Genomic DNA, 21,443 nt, shown 5'->3' with positions numbered 1-21,443 from the left:
GTATCAAAGTACTAAATGCCATGATAAGGGAATAAATACTCATTTATCAAGCAAAGCTAAAGTTTAAGTAAAAAAAGCAGGGACTAAGCTAAAAGCCAACCCAGCAGAGTTTTTAATTGTTTAGGGTGTATGGGAGACAATAGAAAGTACATTTGGGCCTATTGAGAGGGTGGGGTCACTGAAAGCAGGTCAGAAAAGGCTAGCTAGCACAGAAGATGTTTTTCCTCTGTTATTCAACTTGTCAGGGAAAGAAGAACCAGGTCCACCCAAGTGTGTGTGGCCTGTTAGTTTTAGTCATTCAGACCTCTATGGAGCACTGTTTTGTGCCAGGTGGTGTGCTTAGTCCTGGTTCTAAGAAAGATACCCAAGATGGGCAACACTGCCACACTCCAGGAGGGCATGGTCCATATGTATTTGGCTAAATTGGACAGTGTTTTCCCAAAAGCAAATGTAAGCTTACAGATACTTCTACTTTCTCTAAGGCCCAGCTATGCCCAAATGCCATTAGAATATAGTCTTGGGCAAATTTAACCATTTGGAAGACTTAAATTTTCAAGTGAGGACTAAGCTGAAAGTACTCCTATAGCTGCGATTGTCTGGAAAAAGATAAATCTAAAAGAAAATTCTTGAATTCCGAGAACAACCTCATGCGTCTAATCCTTTGGAACCTCCCCTTCTCTACCTACCGCCCCCCACTATAGCCTTAGTTAGGGATTTTGTGGCTTAGTTATTTACATCTCAAGTGCCTCTCTGGACTGTTGAGTTCCTTGAAGATGAGACCACCTGGGCAAGATTCATGTTTCTTGCCTGACTAATGGTCTTTAATCAGGCCCTACTCTGCTTCCCCCTTTCCACTCTTCCCTTTGCTCTCCAGGCTGGCGCCATCTTGGCTCTCTTCCTTTTGCAAAGCCAACCTTGTGTCTGTCTTTGGGAGCTTATCTATGCCATGCCCTCCCCCTGGGGTGATTTCCTCCTGGTGCTCCCATAGCTAGATCCTTCTTGCTGTTTAGGTCTTAGAGTAAATATCACTTACACAGTGGACCTAAACTAACCAGCTGGCCATCATTTGTCATTCACCCTATTTCAATTATCTGCATATTAGTTTTATTATCTGGCATTTTTTGTGAGTTCATTGTCTGTCTCCTTGCACTAGAAAGCAGTCTCTCTAAGACAGGAATATCTGTTTTATTCTCCATAGTATCTCTGGTGCCCAGAAGAGTGTGTGGCCCAAACCAAGTGCTTAATAAATGAAATGACTTAGTGGTATGCCCCTGATATATTGCTGGGCACAGAATTTAAAAACAAATTTTATTTTCCTGCCTTTACCTAATAATCAAGGGTACGTTTTCTTAGCAATCCCTTTACAACTCACTATGAAAAGCAAGAGAAAATCAAACCAAACAAAAAACTCTTGAGTTCAGGCATTTTGTTACATATTACATATTATGCTACTCAACTTCAGAAAACTGAGGCACTAAATTTTATGAATTATGTACAATGAAGATTTTGAAATCAAGGCTATTCCCTTGGTCTAATGAGGTCACTGAACAATCATATTGAATAACCATTTTTTGAGAAAACTGTAATACATACTCTTTTTTACAGATAACATTCAATGGATACTTTGTCAAGTCCAGGAAATCAAACCATTGGGAGGGTGGCCATCTAGGCTCTCCTCTGCCCAGCTTGGTAAAAAGCCAATTTGGACTCTTATTCCAAGAATGACAGATAATCTTCCAACAGGTCAGAAAAATGTATCCTCTTTTTTCTCCCCTTTCAAACTTGCTCCCTAAATTTTCCATTGCCTCCCCCAATTCTTTGCTATTAAGAATTTTAAAGTGAGAATCCATTAGGTTCCATGATACTTCTGCTTTCTGCTGAAGGCACTCTGGCCTGTTCCTTTTATGAACTTCCCCAGTTTTGCAGGTGTGCAATGATCACATTCGTAAAATGTTGGTAGTTGACTAAGGAGAACTGTGCTTTTTTAAAGTTTAAAGAAATAGCAAACTATCTTTCCCAGAGTGGTGCAATTGGCGCTCTCTCTCAAAGTCTCTGACCAGCTTTCAATGATTGCCCTGGAGAATCTGTGAAAGCAGATGTGCCTTCAGTAGATGATGGTAGCAAGATGTCCCAGTGTATTTGTAGATACATAGGAATAAAGGTAGGGAAAACCCTCCTCATTAATGATACCATATGAATTTGGTTTATAGAAAAGCAGGCTGACATAGCCTCTTTGATTTCTGTCATTAAACTAACAATGATTCCCCAAGATGAACATTTCCCTGAACGAACATTTATTACAAAACACTCCTACTTTATTTTCTTTTAAAAATATTCTTTGCTACACAATGGTAGGGCCTTGATAAAAGGGTCCCTGTTGTGCAGCATCTAGTATGTTGTTTTATTTTATTTATTTTTACTTTTTAAATTTATTTATTTGAGAGAGAGACAGAGACAGAGATAGCCACAGAGACAGCACACAAGAGAGCATGAGTGGGGAGAAGAGGGAGAAGCAGGCTCCCCCCTGAGCAGAAAGCTCGCTGTGGGACTTGATCTCATGGTCCTGGGATCATAACCTGAGCTGCAGGCAGACACTTAACCAACTGAGTCACCCAGGTGCTCCTAGTGTGTCATAGCAGAATGACCATGTGCATGTACAAGGAGCAGGTCGGTGAGCAACTGCATTTTTGGATCACTGTGATTATATGGACCTCCATGTATGTTAGTCAGGATTCCCCAGAGAAACAGAACTAATAGTGTGTGTTTACATATGTATATACATGTATATACATAAATGTACATATTATTACGTGTATGTGTGTATGTGTGTGTGTGTGTGTGTGTGTGTGCAGAGAGAGACAGGGAGAAAGATTTTTTTTTTAATTGGTTCATGTAATTATAGAGGCTGTCAAGTCCAAAATCTATAGGGTGGACTGGTTGGCTACAGACCCAGGAAAGAAGTAATGTCGCAGCTCAAGTCTGATGGTCATCTGCTGATCGAATTCCTTCTTGCTCAAGGGAGGTCAGTTTTTGTCCTGTTAAAGCCTTCTGCCATTCAGCTGTTGGGATAAAGCTCACCCACATCATGGAGGACAATCTGCTTTACTCAAAGTTCACTGATTTAAGTGTTAACCTCATAGAGAAAATACTCTTGTAGAAACATCTAAGATAATGTGTCACCAAATATCTAAGCACTGTGGCCTGGCCAAGTAGATACATAAAATTAACTACCACAAGCTCATTTCCTGTGAATTTGGCACACATATGCATCTTCTTAAATTATATTTAATCTTCATACAAAGACTATAATAAGGTCAATACTTTCACCTAATATGGAACAACTATCCTGCATTTAACTGAAAACCTAATAACCTTTTCCCCAGAAGAGGATGTGAAGTTCCTATGGGATGTTTATTCTTTTTGATATCCTATAAGTTAAATACTGTGATATGAAGTTCACAATTCTTAAATACTGTGATATAAAGTCAATGAATCTTATGTTACATGATAATGGGATAAGAGAGGGAGGAAAACAAAGGGATTTACATACACAATCACAAACATATTCATAACAAATAAGGAGGAAATATTCATGAGAATCACAGTCCTTGTTTCTGTAATTGGTCATGGGGTCACAACTGGTATTTATAACTATTTTAGTCTACTACCTATTTGTCTTTAGCAAGCATCTCAACTGGTTGTGGTTCTTTGCCTAAAAAGGTGATGCAAACCTTCCTTCCCAACAGGGTCTGAGCCATTAGTAGTCCTGTCTGCACTGGGTTGTTGAAGTTTTCCAGTGAATTTAATCAAAGAGTGTGGTAACAGTAAGAGACTCCTAGAAGGATCTCCTATATTCCAAACATACTCTTCCTTACCTCCATTATGCAGTGACAATGTAATTTCTCCTTGGTCATGAGGGCCAATCATCTCAGCCACCATAGTACCTCCCTTCTTTGCCTGCTGATTTAGGGGCATAAAGAGCCCAAAGTAGCTGAGTGGCAGTCTTAAGTTCCAATTCAATGAAATCATTACTGTGTCTCCCAGTGGAAGCATTACTCCCTTTGGAACCAAGATTTTAGGCCAGCATAGCATAAAGTTGGGAAGACGAGAAACAAAAATGTTGCCAGGAGGTCACTAGGGCTAATTGTGAGTAGTGTCACTACCATTTCTGCTCCTTGACTTCTGGATCTATGAACCCCAGCTATGGGAGGACCAGTACATGTATTGGTTCACTACGTTTATAGCCTCCTGGAAAACCTTGCTCAAGCCCTGCAAAGTATTACCATTTAGCTGGGACCAGAACTGAGTCTTTAAAAGGCCATTCCACTATCAAGCCAGTCACCTCAGGGTATTGGGGAATATGGTAAGACCATTGAATTCCATGAACATAGGGCCTACTGCCATACTTCATTTACCGTGAAGTTAGTTCTTTGATCAGAAGTAGTGCTGTGTAGAATACCATGATGATGGATAAGGCATTATGTAAGTCCACGGATGATTATTTTGGTAGAAGCATTGTGTGCAGGAAGGGCAAATCTGTATCTGGATTAAGTGTATACTCTGGTAAGAACAAGAGGCTGTCCCTTCCATGACGGGAGGTTTGGATGTAATCTGCCTGCCAGATAGTTGGCTGATCACCCTGGGGAATGGTGTGACATCAGAGAAGTCAGGATTGGTCTCTGCTGCTGGCAGGCTGGGTACTCAGCCATGATGTAGTTAGGCTGGCCTTGGTGAATGGAAGTCCACATTGCTGAGCCCACCTATAACCTCCATTTTGGCCACCATTGCCACTCTGTTCACTAGCCCATTTAGCGATGATAGGGGTGGCTGGGAAAGAGGCTGACTGACATCCACAGAATGGGCCATCCTATCCACTGGATTATTAAAATCTTCTTCTGCTGAGGTCACCTTTGGAAGTCATTCACATGGAACACAAGCATCTTCACATTTTTTGCCTATTCAGGGAAATTTATCTACATTTCTCTTCCCCAGACTTTCTTGTCACCCATTTTTAGTGCCTGAGCATCCAGCCAAATCATTAGCCTTCTCCCATGAATGGATATGTAATCACATGTCTGGCCAATTCTCCTTCCAAGCAAAATGAGCAGCCATGTGAACTGCTATTCAGTTCTGACCACTGAAAGGATTTCCTTCACCATTGTCCTTCAACAGTGTGCCAGAAAGGAACGGGGATTGCGGCTATCTGCATCCATGATTGTGTTTAGAAGTGTCCTTATCTCAGAAGTGTCATTTATAACCCGAGGGGGTCACACACAAGCTTCATCTCACACAGAGATTTGGAAATGCACTATCCCATTGACTTGATACTAAGTGCTTGGATTTTTATTTCCTGAGAATTCTACATCATTTGCCACTTTCTTAGCACTTAGTAGATTGGAGTACAGTTCACTATTTTTAGAATATTCCTGGCTAGCTTTGATATTTGGGTTTTGTTGTTTTTCTTGTCCTCCCACTCTTCATTTAGCTAATAATTTACAATATTCTTTGTAACCCTGTGAAAATTGGGCACTGCATCAGCTTACTAAGCAAAAATTCGAAGAAATATTAGTGATGCCCTAACTATACTACTTGACCACCCACTTAATGTATTTGAAAAATATCGAATCAAAGTATGGAAGGCATTATCTTAGCACTGGATAATTTTCTGTGGAAAATTCAGAGGGTCACCTAAAACATATTTTATGTTTTACACAACAGAACCCCAACTTGGCAATTTGAGGTTGCTGAACACTCTGGGTACTAGAATATGGCACCTGAGTCCTTCTGATGCTTCAAAAAGCCCCAAGAAAATGTTGCTTCTTGATATCCGTGACTTAGGGAGGCGTCCATTATGCCTCCATGATTGGTTATTCCTAGAATGTTGGAAGATAGAGCAGGCCTTCATTTTCCACAGATCTTACTGGGAAGTTTTGAAGCTTGTCCCCAACCTTGAAGACCACCAGTAACTCCATGGTCTCATCCCCACTAGTAGTGACCCCCTCAGCTGAGCAGGGTTGGTAGGAATCTGTGCACATGTCTGTACTTTTCTAGTAATTAGAGACATGAAAAAAGGAGGATTATTTTGTGCACTTGTCTTCCCTCATTTCCTAACATATGCCTTGCACATTATCAATGTACAGTAAGTGTTGGACATATTTAATGAGTAAGTCTCTCTGCTGGGCCCACCATAAATTCTCCTACTTACTCCTCTTTAAAACCCTAAGGAGCATATTAAAAGCCGTGATCCTTCACTTAGGTAACACATTGCAATGGCAGATATTTATTCTAGGCGAGTTAATGGGAGTAATTTATTTTTGTTTTTTATTATTATATCCTGGATCAGAACCATGATTAGTTGTCATTGCCAAATTTTCTAAGAGCGTATGGGGTTATACCCTCAGACACTTTTGATAGTACTATTTGTTTTTGAGCTGTGATTACAGAATTATTTTAACAAATAAGATTGGTTGTCCTAAAAGAATGATTTGATGGTTTGGCTAAGACTTTCAGATATATTAACTGCTTCTGTTATGTGTGTGTGTGTGTGTGTGTGTGTGTGTGTGTATGTAGATAACACCAAGCTTTTTCCATAATCACGACTGCACAAAAGATATAAATAAAATCTTTAAAAAAAAAAAGAAAAGAAGCTTTGTATAGACTGCAGGAACATCACAGAGAAGAAATTAGATGTGAACAAATGACAGGTATCATGAAAAATGTCTCACTTTCTAAATCAATATGGCCACTTAGAGAAGTTGCTGTAATGTTATTTGTTTATAAAGCTTTATATTTAAAATTCCACTGTACTCTACTCTCATTTAGAGCAAATGAGTATTCCAAAGAGATAAGACTAATACTGTCAGTATCTACAAGGGTTCTGTTTCACAATTTATAAAATATTGCTTGAAAATCAAAAAAACATAGGCATAGATCATCATGATAGACCTGCTTGGAATTCATTCTTCAAATCGTGTTGTTTATATATCTTTTTATATAACCAACATAAATCTAGTTTGTCAAGTCCTGTTTCATAAGCCTCGAGTTTACCTTTTAAGAGCAAAAGCATTGTTTTTCTTCTTTACCACATTGTAAATACTGTACCTTTACATCCCCAAGCTGGTCTTGGAAGCATCACTAATGGCCCACTGCCTTCTGACTTTTCCTTTTACAATGGGAACAAAAACCAAAGGGCAGGAATAAGCCCAACACACACAGTTCTTGTCTAAGCCCCTGCTACCACCTTCCTCTGCCTCCTTCTTATTTCTTCCCACTTCCTGTCTACTTTTCTCAGGATTTTCATTTTCTTTAGGATTATCAGTTTCGGTAAGGTTAATGCGGATCTTGTAAGGTCTGTCAGGGCTGTAATTTTTTCCCCATATTTTTTCTTATAACAGTTATACAGGGTTAGCATTATGTTATATGTATTTGTATGTGATACAGAATCTACATTGTGTATGACATTCATATTATAAAAATACTAAAACTTGAATGTTTTAAAAAATGCATTTACATCAAGATATCAAAGAACAAAGAACACACATACAAGACCTAGGTAGGTTACTTCCAGAAATAAGACTATCTAACACAGGAAGCCTTGTTAGAACATGAACTGGGGATCTGACATCTTATCTATCCCACATAAGCCAATTATTGTTCTTCCCAGAGCCACCCTTTCTGATTTTGACTACTTTCGGATAATCTGTCTCACAAAGAGATGGGATAAAGTCATGCAGCTAGATCATTGCAGACTCCCTGACATTTCTAAAAATAACCCAACCACGACTTACCTTCGTTCTCTTGTAGTCATGTGCTCATGTGTGTGGAGGACCTTTCACAGCCCCCATGCGAAATTCTCTTTTTCTCTTTGTTTTAGTGTTTGAAACTATGGTATTAATGGGAAACGTAGGGCTTTTATTTGACCAGCACTGCTGTTCCCACTTCCTGGTACTCATAGAATCATGATCAGATTCTATCAGTGTGAAAAGGCCCTTAGGAGCTATGAACCTCCCTACAATGTTCCTGCTAACCCATTTCTCGAGCTTGTTTCTTGTTTCTTTATTTTTTCCACTGGAATCACTCTACTTCCAAGGCGATCCCTACCGTGGTCAACCGACATCAATTAATAGAGTTATTTTATAAGCCATGTTCAAATATCCTCATGGAGTTGTTTTTTTTTTTTTTTTAACTTTAATTTTATTTATTTATTTATTTATTTATTTATTTATTTTTATGGAGTTTTTTTTTTTTTTTTTAAGGACTAGCTCCTCTACTTGTTCTAACCCCAGCATACCTGGTGTTACCAGGGGCATGTGGATAAGCAGAAATGAACGTGTTCCTCTCTGTAAGTCCTATAGAACATCTATTACAATAGCTAACATTGAATGACTACTCTGAGTGGCAGGCACTATATTTTAGTGTTCTGGTTTTTTTTTTGTTTTTGTTTTTTGTTTTTTGGTTTTTTTTAATGCAATTTCACATTTGATCCTCCCAAGAAGCATATGAAGAACTTACTACCCCCTCTATGTTCTTAAGACCTGAGGCTTAAAGGGGTTAGCATTAGCTGTGTGATACAACATAGCTAGAAAAGGTAAAACCAGAATGCAAATCTAGGTTTTTCTGACACTGAAAGATCTGCTTTACACCAGTGAAATAATCTGCCTTACCTTCTGTTCCAAATTATAGTCCTTCACATATCCCTAGGCAGCTGTAATTATTTTAACTTGAATTTACATTATATTGTTCATATCCTACAGGTGTCTGTCCGGTTTATCTACCTGAACGTATAAGGGGAAAACCGTTGCTCCTTTTCCTCATAGAACCCAGCAGAGTGCTGGGTAGGAAGGGAAACATTATACCTCCCTCCTATAAGACAAAGCCCAAACTTACTTTAATTTCTTCCTTTTGTCAGCTCCCCCAACCTGTGGCAAGACCACATCTCAGTCTGAATCTCATTCTTGACTTTCTGTCCTTTCCTCAAACATTGTGTCCACATTCAAGTGACTTTCATTACAAAGTTCCCTTCGTACCTTCATGAAGTTGTAGCAGGAGAGCTGGACGAGTTTCCAGATCTGATAACAGTTCTGTCTTTTAGTATTTATGACTCAACATTTAGCTCTGGGCAAAACACTTAACTTCTTCAAGGATCCTCTGGGTTAACACCCATTTTGTTAATCCCACAGGGCAGTTGGAAGGATCAGATGAGGTGAGGGATGGGAAGACAATTAGAAAAGGCAAGTGTTATATGTAATGTTATACCTACAAGAACAGCGCAGATGAACTATTCCCATAAAATTTTTCTCTAAGGACCAAAATTTTAATCAGTGGAAATGCTGATCACCACGTATTTTTTTTTTTTTTTTTTTTTTTAAAATTTAAATTTTAGCTAACATGCAGTACAATACTGGTTTCAGGAGTATAATTTCAGTGATTTTTCACTTACATACAACACCCAGTGCCACATATTTTAGAGGAGGGAAAGCTGGGCCCCTAGGGCTACACTGTTCACTGAAGTCTGTGCAAAGGCCCCAACTCACACTGAGCTATTTTTTTTTTTCCCTGACCTCATTTTCACTATCAATTGGAGTCTTCAACAAATAAGAGTTTCTGAATAAGAAAGCAACTTAGAGTTGATTTACTTCCACTATCTCTCCATTTTACAGATGGACTTGCTGGAGGCTCCCTGACCTAAATTCCAATTCTGTTTTCAGTCTGAGCATCCTGGGTATGTATACTTCGCCATATCCCCATGCTCCTCCTGCCGCCGTGCATCCCCCCGCTCCATTCCCAATACCTCCCTTTCTATCCCTTTTCATGGGCCCTTTCATCCCTGAGATATTTCTGGTACTATTTTTATTTTGCATTATCAGTCACTGACCCGTTCTCTTTATAAGGTACAATTATAAAATTGAAAAGTAATTTTTCTTTGAATTTTGAAAACTATGTTTATATTTAACTAAATAAAATGCTTCTGTTATTAAGACAACAATCCCAAGCCCTTTTTTCATTGGCTTTTCCTATGATAGCATATAACCTCCTGAAATATTGTCTCATGTATTACACCTCTTCTTGGGCAAAAGCAAAGCTATTAGAGGCAGACTATTTCAGCATATTTAAAATAATAAACTACATTAGGACATCTTCACATCAGCTGCAACCCAAATCCACTACATTTAAAAAATCTGTCTGATTAGTCTGAAGTAAACTAATAAAGCAAAATATCCATTAAAATGTGAGAAAGTAACTGTGAAAGCTATGAAGTTGAATTACTTTACTCGCATTGTTTAAGGGAGAAAATTTTCTGGTACTATTTTTAGCCATAATAAAATGCCCTTAATAAAATAGTAACATGAAAATCAAAGATCTTAGACATTAAATGAATGATCTGGATAAAATAGGCACAAGGAAGTAGTGTGTGAACCACATTTAAAAAGAATTCTGGAATCAGAAAAATCAGCCATTGTGAAACACTGTTAGTTCAGCCTTGGGTAAAACAGCAACAATAACAAGCAATTTTGGTCATCACACAGACGAAGAGACAATTGTGAGTTCAACAAAGGCAGAAACAGATTTTGCTCCAACTGTAAAGCTTCAGAAAGCTAAACTCATAATTTCCACAGTCTGAGGGAGAGGAAGGGGCTTCTCTGTGCTGAGCTGACCTGAGTCTACAGTCACATATGCACACATTTGGAAACAGGACAATCAGGAGGATTGGGTTTGATAAACTTTTGCCATCAAACTATGGCTTAAATGCTAGATGAGCAGACTCTAAACAGAGGAGTTCTGAAATGATACTCTGCTACTCACTGGAATAAATAACTCGTCCTTGAACTTGGAACCCTCTAAAGCATGGGAAAAGGTTAAAGTCATGTGAAAATGAAGTGTTTTTTGCTTTACAGATCCTTGCTGAAGAAGGTGATATTTTATCTAAATGACTAGGCCATGTCTAAGGTTCTTTCCAATTTGAGGATTTTATGTCCAGCCATATGTCTATTTTCAGGAAACTTATCAGTCTTGTGTCTGGGGAACCAGATAACGGTTGACAGTGAATAATGCACTTTGTGGTCCAGAAAGAAAAAAACAAGCTATAGGTCCAGTGAAGTAAGAGACAGTAACAGCAATGACAAAATAAAATATATTCTTTCAACCCATGGTTTGTAAGCCCTAAATAGAGCAGGGCTATCTGTGTTCAGATGTGTCTAAATGACATCATTCTTTCTACAAGTAAGAAGAGCTAACATAAGTTGACCCCAAGCTATATGCTGGATATAGTTCTGAGTACATTTACCTGCATTCTTTCCTTAAACCCTCACAAAACTCTGTGATCTACTATAAATATCCCATTTTTTGCAGGTGAAAGAAGGGGAAGTACAGAAGGGTGAAACCGTTTGTCCAAGTCACACCGGGTAACAAGCACTGAGGTTGGTGGCCAACTCCGGGGGCCCTTCTCAGGAGCTCAGCAACAACCACACCGGAAGGTGAACTGCTGAGCCATTTCCTGTTGCTCTGCACATGCTCACTGGAAAGCCTGGCCAAAGGGCTTGCTGGTTAGCTGTCATGTGAGTGGGCCCAATTGACTGAAAGAGATGTGGTTCAGGAAACCCAGGATGATTATGGCTACCCAATCTATGATAGAGGAAATTAATACCAAGTCTGGGATTTTGAAACATTTGAGTTGCAGAAATAGGGTCAGTCCAAACCCCATCAAGTGCAAAGTCCTTATGATTGTGTTCTTGGTCCTTCCAAAGCCTAGCTCTGCTCTGGTGCCATTGATGGCTTTAGGTAACTCTGGAATTCCTCACTCTGGGTATGATGACCTTACTACTGAGATAGCTACCTTTCTGTGGTTAGAACCTGAGTAAATAAGGTTAATCCACTTACAGGATTTTCACATATCCATAGATTTTTACCAAATGGTTTATCTTCAATGGCAAGAGGCAAAGTCTACACTGGCTAGCATGTATCAGATAGAAAGTTTCCGTGTAAGCAGATCCTGTTTAACTTGTATCACATTTTTCTGTTTTGTTAGATAATGCCATACTTTGAGGGGTGAAGCAACTGTTTTCTAGATATAAATATGAGACCATTTTGCTTTTTAAGAAAAAAAGTCTAAAAATTATGTTTTTTCACTTTTTAAAATCTATGTAATGAAGTCCTCCCTCTCCTTATATTAATTCAATGATCTAATTTTACGTATTCTCTGAAATACTGAAATATTTCTGTAGTCCATATGTTTTTAAACTGTGAATCATTTTGTTTCTACATTTGGTACATAAACTATTACTGCTCCTGAATACATATGAATCTGCCACTTTTTGGTGATTTCTACATCCCCAGAAATTTGGGCTGAATTTTAAAATGTAATGACTCATTAGAAAATATAAAGAAACAAAGAATAATCCTGAAAAACAGAAGAAAAAAATCATTTCTTCTTCCCTCTGGAAAAAATTTTCACAATAATGATTTCTTGGTCTTTAATTTTTAGCTTGAAAGAAATAGAGACATTTTGAACATCCCAAGGGAAAAATTACATTTTCTTGTGAAAAGGTGACTTTAAATCAAAGCCCAGAGAGAATATCAGAGGGTTCCATTTTCGCACCTGGCAAATCAAGTGCCCAGTTAAAATCATGGCCTTTGCAAAAAGAAACCTTATTGTTTAACCACTTCATTATCCGACTTCCTCTAAGCAAAGAGCATTATCTGTGTAGCCAGTATGAGGACTGGGAAAAATGCCCATTTTGAAAGAGTGGAGAACTCATCTTACCTTGATATTCTAATGTAAGAGAACGTTACAGGCCACTGCAGGACCAGCAATTGAGAAACAAAGGTGTGCAAAAAAACAACTCGAGTTTCAAAGCCTAAAAACAAAGAAAATAAGAAAGAGCCTAAACTTGTGTAGCCTGTTTGCCTATTGTCAGGACAAATGCTGGGAATGTGCGCGAGTCCAGTCCAATGAAAACAAACGTGGGCGGGAGGATTACGCGTGATTAATTTTCTTCCTTTCTCTATTTTCCATTTCTTTCCCATGATGAGATGCCACTTCTATATTATGTTCAAAAAAACTTTTTTAAAATTACTTTTGTTTCTCCAGCTACCATAGCTGTGCGAGGCAACTGAGCGAGCCGGTCCTGGCTTCCGATAGTCATGCAAAAAGACGGTGAGTATGAAATATCCAGACAATCCCACCAGATTTCAGGGTGCGCTGACCCTCAGTAAACCTTTATTTCAAAACAAAATAATTTTAAAATTTGGCATCTCTTTCTATCAGTGTGGACTAATTACCCCTAATAGTTAACTCTACTTAAACTGTGTATCTAGGGACTATACATTAAGTCAAATAAGTAAAATACTCTGATGATGACTAGCTTTGAATGGAAATATGCCATTCACTGTAATATATTTGCTGTAGGAAATGATGGAATGATATCACAATTATTTCAGGAGGTGGTAAAAGTTCCCATAACAAAATTCTTGCTGTGACTAGAACACTGCCTTTGCAAAGGACCATGTATAGGCTCACATGTTTGCATGTTGCAGAGGATGGCTAAAAACTGCTTTAGTTGGTGTTTACACTTAATAGAATTGAAGGCATTTAGGAAAAGTTTTAGTTGAAATCCTGATATCCCGAAGAACAAAGGACACGGGGCAGTGTAGAATCCACAGCAGAAATCATTGCATCCTTCAGATTCAAATTCTAAGAAATCTACTAATAGACAAGAAGGATGTTTAAATTCATAAACCTGAGGGGTCTACATCTTAAAGAACACAGACTCTAGTTAAGACACATCAGAGTCAAACGGACAAAAACCAAAGATTAAAAAAATTAAAGCAGGCAGTGGAAGGTGACATATTATATTAAGGTATTTTGAACTTATGGATTAGAAGAATTAGAAGAATTAATATCATCAGAATGTCCCTCCTACACCAAGCAATACATAGATCCAATACAGTTCCTGTCAAAATACCAACAGTATTTTTCACAGAACCAGACCAACTAATCCTAAAATTTTTATGGAACTTATGGAAGCTAAATGTGAGACCTGAAACCGTAAAACTCCTTAAAGAAAACAGGGGCAGAATCTCTTGGACATCAGCCTTAGCAATATTATCAATGTCTCTAGAGGCAAGGGAAACAAAACCAAAAATAAACTATTAGGACTAAACCAAAATAAAAAGCTTTTGCACAGCATAGGAAGCCATCAACATAACAACGAAGTGGGAGAAGATATGTGAAATAACATATCTGATAAAAGGTTAGTATCCAAAATACTTACACAACTCAACACCAAAAAACTGAATGATATGATTTAAAAATGGACAGAGAACTTGAATAGACATTTTTCCAAAGAAGAACTAGAGATGGCCAACAGACACTTGAAAAGATAGTCAACATCACTAATCATCATGCGAAAATACAAAGGAAAACTGCAATCACCTTACATCTGTCAGGGTGGATAAAATCAAAACACAAGAAATAATGAGCCTTGACGAGGATGTGGAGAAAAAGGAACCCTCTTGAACTGTTGGTGGGAATGCAAACTGGTGCAGCCACTCTGGAAACAGTATGAAGATTCCTCAAAAAACTTAAAATAAAAATACCATTCAATTCAGTAATTCCACTACTAGATATTTACCAAAGAAAACACAAACACTTGCTTGAAAAGATATAGGCATTCATAAAATGTTTATTGCAGCATTATTTATGATAACCAGGATATGGAAGCAACCTAAGTGTCCATCCCTAGATGGATGGATAAAAATGATGCGGTATACATATTCTTTTTAATGACTGAATAATATCCCATTGTATAGCTATACATAGGTATAGATATAAACATTCCAAATAACAACAACAAGAACAACAACAACAACAAAAACCCCACAGATTTTCAGATAGGATTTAAAAGGAAAACCTAACTATAAGACGTGTATATGAGAAGCACTTTAACTGTAAGACACAGACAGGTAAGTTGAAAGTATATGGATAGTAAAGATATACCATGTGAAGATTAGGCTTGAGAAGGCTGGCTTGGCTATATTAATATCAGGAAAAAAACAAAAAAAATAAAAACGCCAGACTTTTAACAAAACCTTTTACCAGAGATAAAGTGGGATATGATCAATTCATCCGAAAACTATAACTTATAAAAATTTATGGCTTAGTATCAGAGCTTTGAAATATATGAGATGAAAATTGATTGAATTAAAGATAATTTAAATTAAAGATAATTTTAATTAAAAAATTAAAGATAATTCCACCCCATAGTTAGAGATCTTAATATCCTTGTGTTGGGATTTGACTGAACAGTGAACCCCTCTCCCTTCCCTCCAAAATCACTAGACATAGACCCTAGTCTTGGACTTGGTTACTGGAAAAGCTCTTTGCTAGATGAGCCACCTCAGAGGGAACATGGTATCTTTGTACCCCCACTGATGACACAAAAATAATTTTTAAAAAAGTTTTTTAAATGTGTAGATTTGAAGTATTTCTATTGCTATTTCTTTATATGTTCTGCATTAGTTTTTCTCTTTTTTTCTTTTTTTCAAGATTTTATTTATTTATTTGAGAGAAGAGAGAGAGAGAGAGAGAGAGAACACGAGCAAGGCAGGAAGGGCAGAGGAGAGGGAGAGGGAGAGGGAGAAGCAGACATACCGCTGAGCAGGGAGCCTGATGTGGAACTCGATCCCAGGACCCCTGAGATCATGACCTGAACTGACAGAGCTACCCAGGCAGCCCTTCACTTGCATTAGTTTTTCTTGTAGCATAATTTTTCCAGCTCCAGAAAGTGCCTGAACACTATTTTCTGTACAGATTTCCTTCCTATTCCAGCCTCTACATAATTTTAGGAACCATTTTTATTATTTAATTGTGATGTCTTGTTCTACATAGCTTCTTTACAACACATGTGCGGCGGGTCTTAGTGGCATTAGCCAGTGGATGGCTTGTTTATTCTGTGCTTGTATTACTAATGGACCAAAATGATAGCATAAATAGGCCAATTCACTTTCATGCTTTTCATCTCTGTTCAAAAGGCAGAAAACAAGACAATCATTTTTTTTGACAGAGGAAATTGATAGTAAGTTTAGACTCTAAGACTTGTCTTTGAAAAAAGGCATGAGAGGGTTTTGTACTTCCTTCTTAGGCTCCCCTCCAGCTTCTGCTAATGGGCATAGTCTCTGACTCTCTTTTATAAAGGAAAGATTAAAGCAGGGACTTAGCCCACGTTGGTTCTCATAAGACAGCTTCTTCTGAGGAAGCATGTTATAGAACTGGGCCAGCAGGCTCTCCGACCTACTCCCAGCTCTGGTATTTTCTGGTCATGAGCGTTAGCTCTGTCAGCCAGCCTCTTTCAGGGTCTGATTTTTATCTCTCACACAGGGACAGGTGGATAGGCTGCCCCTCCTGTTTCACAGGGTTGCCAAAAACACATGAATTCTTGTGAATGAGCTTCATAAAGCCGTGAGGCCTAATACAAATATGAGGTATTATCTCTCCTACTCTACTACTGCTCTCTATTGAATTAGATCCTATTTTAATTAGAAAAGGTGAAAGCTCTGGTAACACTCTCTTAGATATTTTAGCTCCTTTGGCTTAACTTTCTCTTTTTATTTGTAGTTGGATCTTTACCTCTCACAATTAGGCCTTGTGTCTCAGCTGTGAATAAAGGAAAAAAATGCCTTGCATTTCCATACCATACTCTTTTTCTGAGAGTGATTTTTAATTACACAACCTGAAGCAAATTCTCTCTGATCTCACAAAGTGACATTCTTCTGATTCTGACTAGGTTTATACCCCTGGATAGAAGTCATGCCTACCCTCCGCTAAGTATTCTCAAGTGTGACTCCCCCTGGGTTTTTTAATCTACTTCTTCCTCTAGAAGAGAAACTTCCAGTATTTGGCCACCTTATCCTTTACCTCCGTCCTCCAGTCCAGGAAAGAGACTCATTCCTCTGTTGCCCCTAATGCCTGAAGATACTTCACACTCTATAAAGTTATGCCTGATCATATATATGCTTTACATACTAAAAAATAAGATAAAATTAAGGGACTTGTATTTTATATACATGTACCTGTGTACATATAATATATATATATATATATATAATTGATTGTGAAGTATAGTCAAGTGTTAGACTAGGTATAAACAAACAAACAAACAAATAAGCAAAACACAGTTTCCCCCAAACCTTGCCTCTGCGTACTGCTGTACTACAAATGCTTCCTGTACATCCCAGGGTGAGAGTGTATTTTTCCAATAATACCTGAATCATCATTAGTCCAGAAGGTTCTTGGGTCAGGCTTGGTCAGGATGCTGGCATGATTACATGGCTCTTTCGCCTTGAAAACAAGGAGAAAAGAAGAGATGTGAAAATGGATTCACTGTTTCATCTGTTTCCAACCTACAGTTCTATAGGCAAGATTCCAAGGCTGAAGCTAGTGCATATGGCAGCTCCTGGCCAGTTGGGATTGTGGGTAACCCTTGACCTGACAGAGTTTCACTGCCAGGACTCATGGCTGGATAACCACATGGGAGCTGGAGTTCAGCTTCTGATAGCTCCCTTATCCCATGCTTTTTGCAGTGTGCAAACTATACAGCTGTACACAGAGGCCTTGTAAGATTAGCAATGTATTAATGTAAAGACACTTACCACATGAAATGTGTTTTGGACTTCTACATAATAGAGAAGGTACTTTTAGCATATATACTTGGGAAAATACACAATAAGGGAGAATTATTTTTAATTCAGTGGCACCTTAAAATAAATTCTTCTGAAACTAACACCACACTGTATGTTAACAAATGAGAACTTAATTAAAAACTTGAAACAAAGAAATAAAATGAATTCTTATTTTATAATCGTAACAGAATCTATATTTTTAAAATACTAGCATATATATATGTGTGTATATATATATATACATATATATATATATATTTCATTCAACCTAACGTCTCTGCCTAGGGCATATCCAAATAATAGATTCCTCACAACAATTTCTAGGGAATAGCACTAATCTTTTTTTTTGGGTGCAACTTCACACTCATGTGATGTGTGGCTTTCAAAAATAGTTTCAGTTAGGGAAATAGAAATCTTAGGGTAAGAAGGACATTCAATTTAGAGGATATCTTTTGTATCTATAGATGTTTATATTATTTTAGTGTTTATTATAGATTTTATATTATTGTATATAGAAGATATATTTTATATCTAAATTTGATTACTCGTGAAAAGTCCCTATGATTATTTCATGGATGAATTCCTTCCATTGCAGCAACAATCAAAATACTCAAAAATGTCACTTAATACTTTGCTTAGGTCTGCTGAACTTTCCTTTCCATAGCAGGTCTTTACTGTTAAAAGAAGCAATGAATCAATTTGCAACCTGGCACAGGCTCCTTCTCTTGGTGGAAACTACTAGCAAAGAACGTGTAGAAACCAGGATCCCAGAGAATTATTTGCACCCTTATGCTCACTGCAGCATCATTTACAACAACCAGGAGATAAAAACAACCCACAAGGCTATAGAAAGACGAATGGATCAAGAAAATGTGGTATAATACCTACAATGAAATATTATTCTGCCTTAAAAAAGAAGGAAATCCCACCATCCACAACAAGGCGAATTAACCTAGGCTAAGGGAAATAAGCCAAACAGAGAGGAACAAATGCTACATGATACTACTTCTAAGAGCTATCTAAACATGCAAAATCAGAGAGTAGAATGGTGCTTGCCAGGGGCTGGCTAGAAGGAGGAAGAGAAGGAAGTGGGTATAAAGTTTCAGTTACATGAGATAATTAATTTCTAGAGATCTGTTGAACAGCATTGTGCCTAAAGTTGGTATTACTGTAATATACACTGAAAAGATCTGTAAATAGGGGAGATTTCATGGTAATTGTTCTTACCACACACACAAAAATTAAGGGATCAGTCACCCTCCTACACCTGTGAATAGATCAGATAGGTACATAAAATATTTGATGAATAAAAATGGAAGGAGTCTACATTTTATTCATGGAGTTTTCTGGTAGTGTAATGTGTTTTTAATTGATAGGAAATATGATTCCAGAAGTTAAATTGTGGTAAAAAAAAGAAAAATCATGAAAATTTAAATCTCCAGGAAAAATAAGAAGAATGTATGGACCACATGACATTCTGAGCAGCAATGCAAAAATCCCTCCAACTTCACTAAGAGGCCTCAATATAAATTCCTTCGAAGGGATAGCGTAGTCCATTAAAATACTGCTCCAATTGTTAGAAAGTTCTTTACAGGTTGAATTGAAATCTGGATCCTTGAAACTTTGCTCACTTGTTCTAGTTCACCTTTGAGCTGCCTAGAATATCTGCTCTCCTTGGGAAATGATTTCCTCAAATATTTCAGAGTAGTCATTCTGTCTCACCCAGGCCTTCCATTTCCAGGGTGGCAGGCCTCTTTTTTGCCTCTCTTCGTCATGATATTTAAGTCTCTTTACTGAGGTAAAAACTTCAAGCACACAAAAAAGTAAACAGTATAATAACCACTTATGTACCCATCATACAGCTTTTAACAGTTTTCAACACTTTATCATTTTACCAGTCTTAGTTCATCTATTCCCCTCTTTTTTAGGCTGGAATATTGTGAAGCAAATACCAGACATCGTGACACTTCAGTTGCAATTTCTTTAGAATGTTTTTAAGTAATGACTTTTTTCCCCCCTATAACCACATGCCATTACCACAACCGACAATTCAAACCATAATTAGATTTATTAAAATTTAATGAAGCCTGTTAAAGTTTATTTAATAAATGGCAGCATAAACATTCTCAAAAAACAAAATGATCTCTTGCACTGTTTTGCATACAGAGCAATTTGGAACTGACGATTTAGAAAGAGATCCTTTAAAACTGTGAATTCAACAAAGTTGATGGGACTTAGTCACACTTATTTAAATCCTTACAGGTTTTGGGGGGAGGTTGTCTTAAAAAAATATGTTTTTCTCATAGAAGAGGTACCATCTTTCAACTTATTTCTAATACGTCCCTGGAGGGAAAGGAGGGAAAATCTCCTTGCCTAATAGAATAGAAAGTTTTAGAGTGAAGGTGAAGGAAAGAGGATTACTTCTAGAAGGTCATTGCTGAATGCTTATTCCCTAGAGTTTTGAGATCTAGAAGTACTTTCGTAAGTTACTATAACATTAGAACATTAGAAAGATAAGGGCAGTTGACTAAGGATAGAAGTAGTTTAACACTAAAAGGTAGGGTGCTTCAGATTAGCACATCTAGGAAGATGTCAGATGTTCAGAAATTTTGAACAAGCTCTGGGAAATGAACCTGTGAATAAATCATTAGATATTCCACTGATATGAGAAATGAGCCAAATCTTAATTTTACAAAATGCCTTCAATTAATGACAAGTTGTAATATCCATAGGGTTGCCAGAAAGGAAACAATTATGGTCACCTTTCCTCATTCCATCTTATCCCGATTTGAAGAACATTGCTCCACAATAAATACATATACATGCATATATGAATAATTTAAAAATCACTTGTGGTGATGACATAGGAAAAATTAATAAGAATGTATATATTTGTCCCTGATTTACTTTAGACTTATTTGTAATTTGTGTATGACTTTTTATGATTTTAGCAGTATGCTACTGAAGTATGCAGTATACTTTACTGCTAAAGTCATTAATTCTCCCTGAAATACAATAGAAATTCTCAACATGTTTGTTTGTTCTTAACCAGGGAAGTTGCGTCTCTCCCAACTCAGGTTACATGATGTTCAAAAGTAAGCAAGAACACTTTATATCTAGGGATATAAGTTTTTGCTTCTTAAATTGCTTTAGTGAGGCTTTAGAAAATGTCCTCTAGATACTATCACAGGATATAAAGTCATTCTGCAAATATTAAATTTAAATTCAGTTCTGTGTACCCAGGGGAAGAAAAGTCTTCCTAATTTTTTTTTCTCTCAGATGGCTTTATTATATCCAACAAGTATTTATTAAGCTTTTGTTGAAGACCAAGGGGCTACCCTGATTGTTATAAGGGCACAATGGAAATGCATTGATCACTAGGTCCTTACCTTGTGATTTTGGTAACAGGACATAAACATCTACAAAGATGTCTATGGAACCTCATATTAAGTTCCTCTAAATCCAACATGAAGAATGTTGTATAGCTATTAAATTTTGTCCACTTTTAAAAAAGGAATGAATAGTGTGGGCAAAGTTGTTGAGCAAGGCTTTAAGGAACAGGGAGGACTTGAGCAGGTTTGGAAAATACTGGCAACACTGGATTGGTGGACAGGCAGTAGAAAAGCATGCAGGGTGGGAGGGGAAATTACAAACAAAGGTGTGGGAGTAAAACTTAATAAGGCATGGTTAGGCAACTCTTGGTGGAACTACCTCATGGGAATAGAAAGCTCATGGGAGAAATGACTGGAAACTAGGTAGAAGCCAGA

The 21,443-nt window shown here is 37.5% G+C and overlaps 1 protein-coding gene across 1 annotated transcript in view; it reads right to left on the bottom strand.

The window, feature by feature from the left end:
* SGK1 (serum/glucocorticoid regulated kinase 1) overlaps positions 1–21,443 on the bottom strand; it is a 108,149-nt gene that overhangs the window by 13,909 nt on the left and 72,797 nt on the right. The window contains exon 3 of the mRNA XM_004740240.3: positions 17,260–17,335. Within this exon, the coding sequence (XP_004740297.1) occupies positions 17,260–17,335 (76 nt within the window). The remainder of the gene's footprint in view (positions 1–17,259; positions 17,336–21,443) is intronic.

The sequence above is a fragment of the Mustela putorius genome, unplaced genomic scaffold (assembly GCF_011764305.1).
Source record: "Mustela putorius furo isolate JIRA1106 unplaced genomic scaffold, ASM1176430v1.1 tig00003863_pilon_pilon_pilon, whole genome shotgun sequence".
Classification (NCBI taxonomy): domain Eukaryota; kingdom Metazoa; phylum Chordata; class Mammalia; order Carnivora; family Mustelidae; genus Mustela; species Mustela putorius.
Note: the sequence above shows the minus strand (reverse complement) of the source record. Positions and strands in the feature narration are given on the sequence as shown.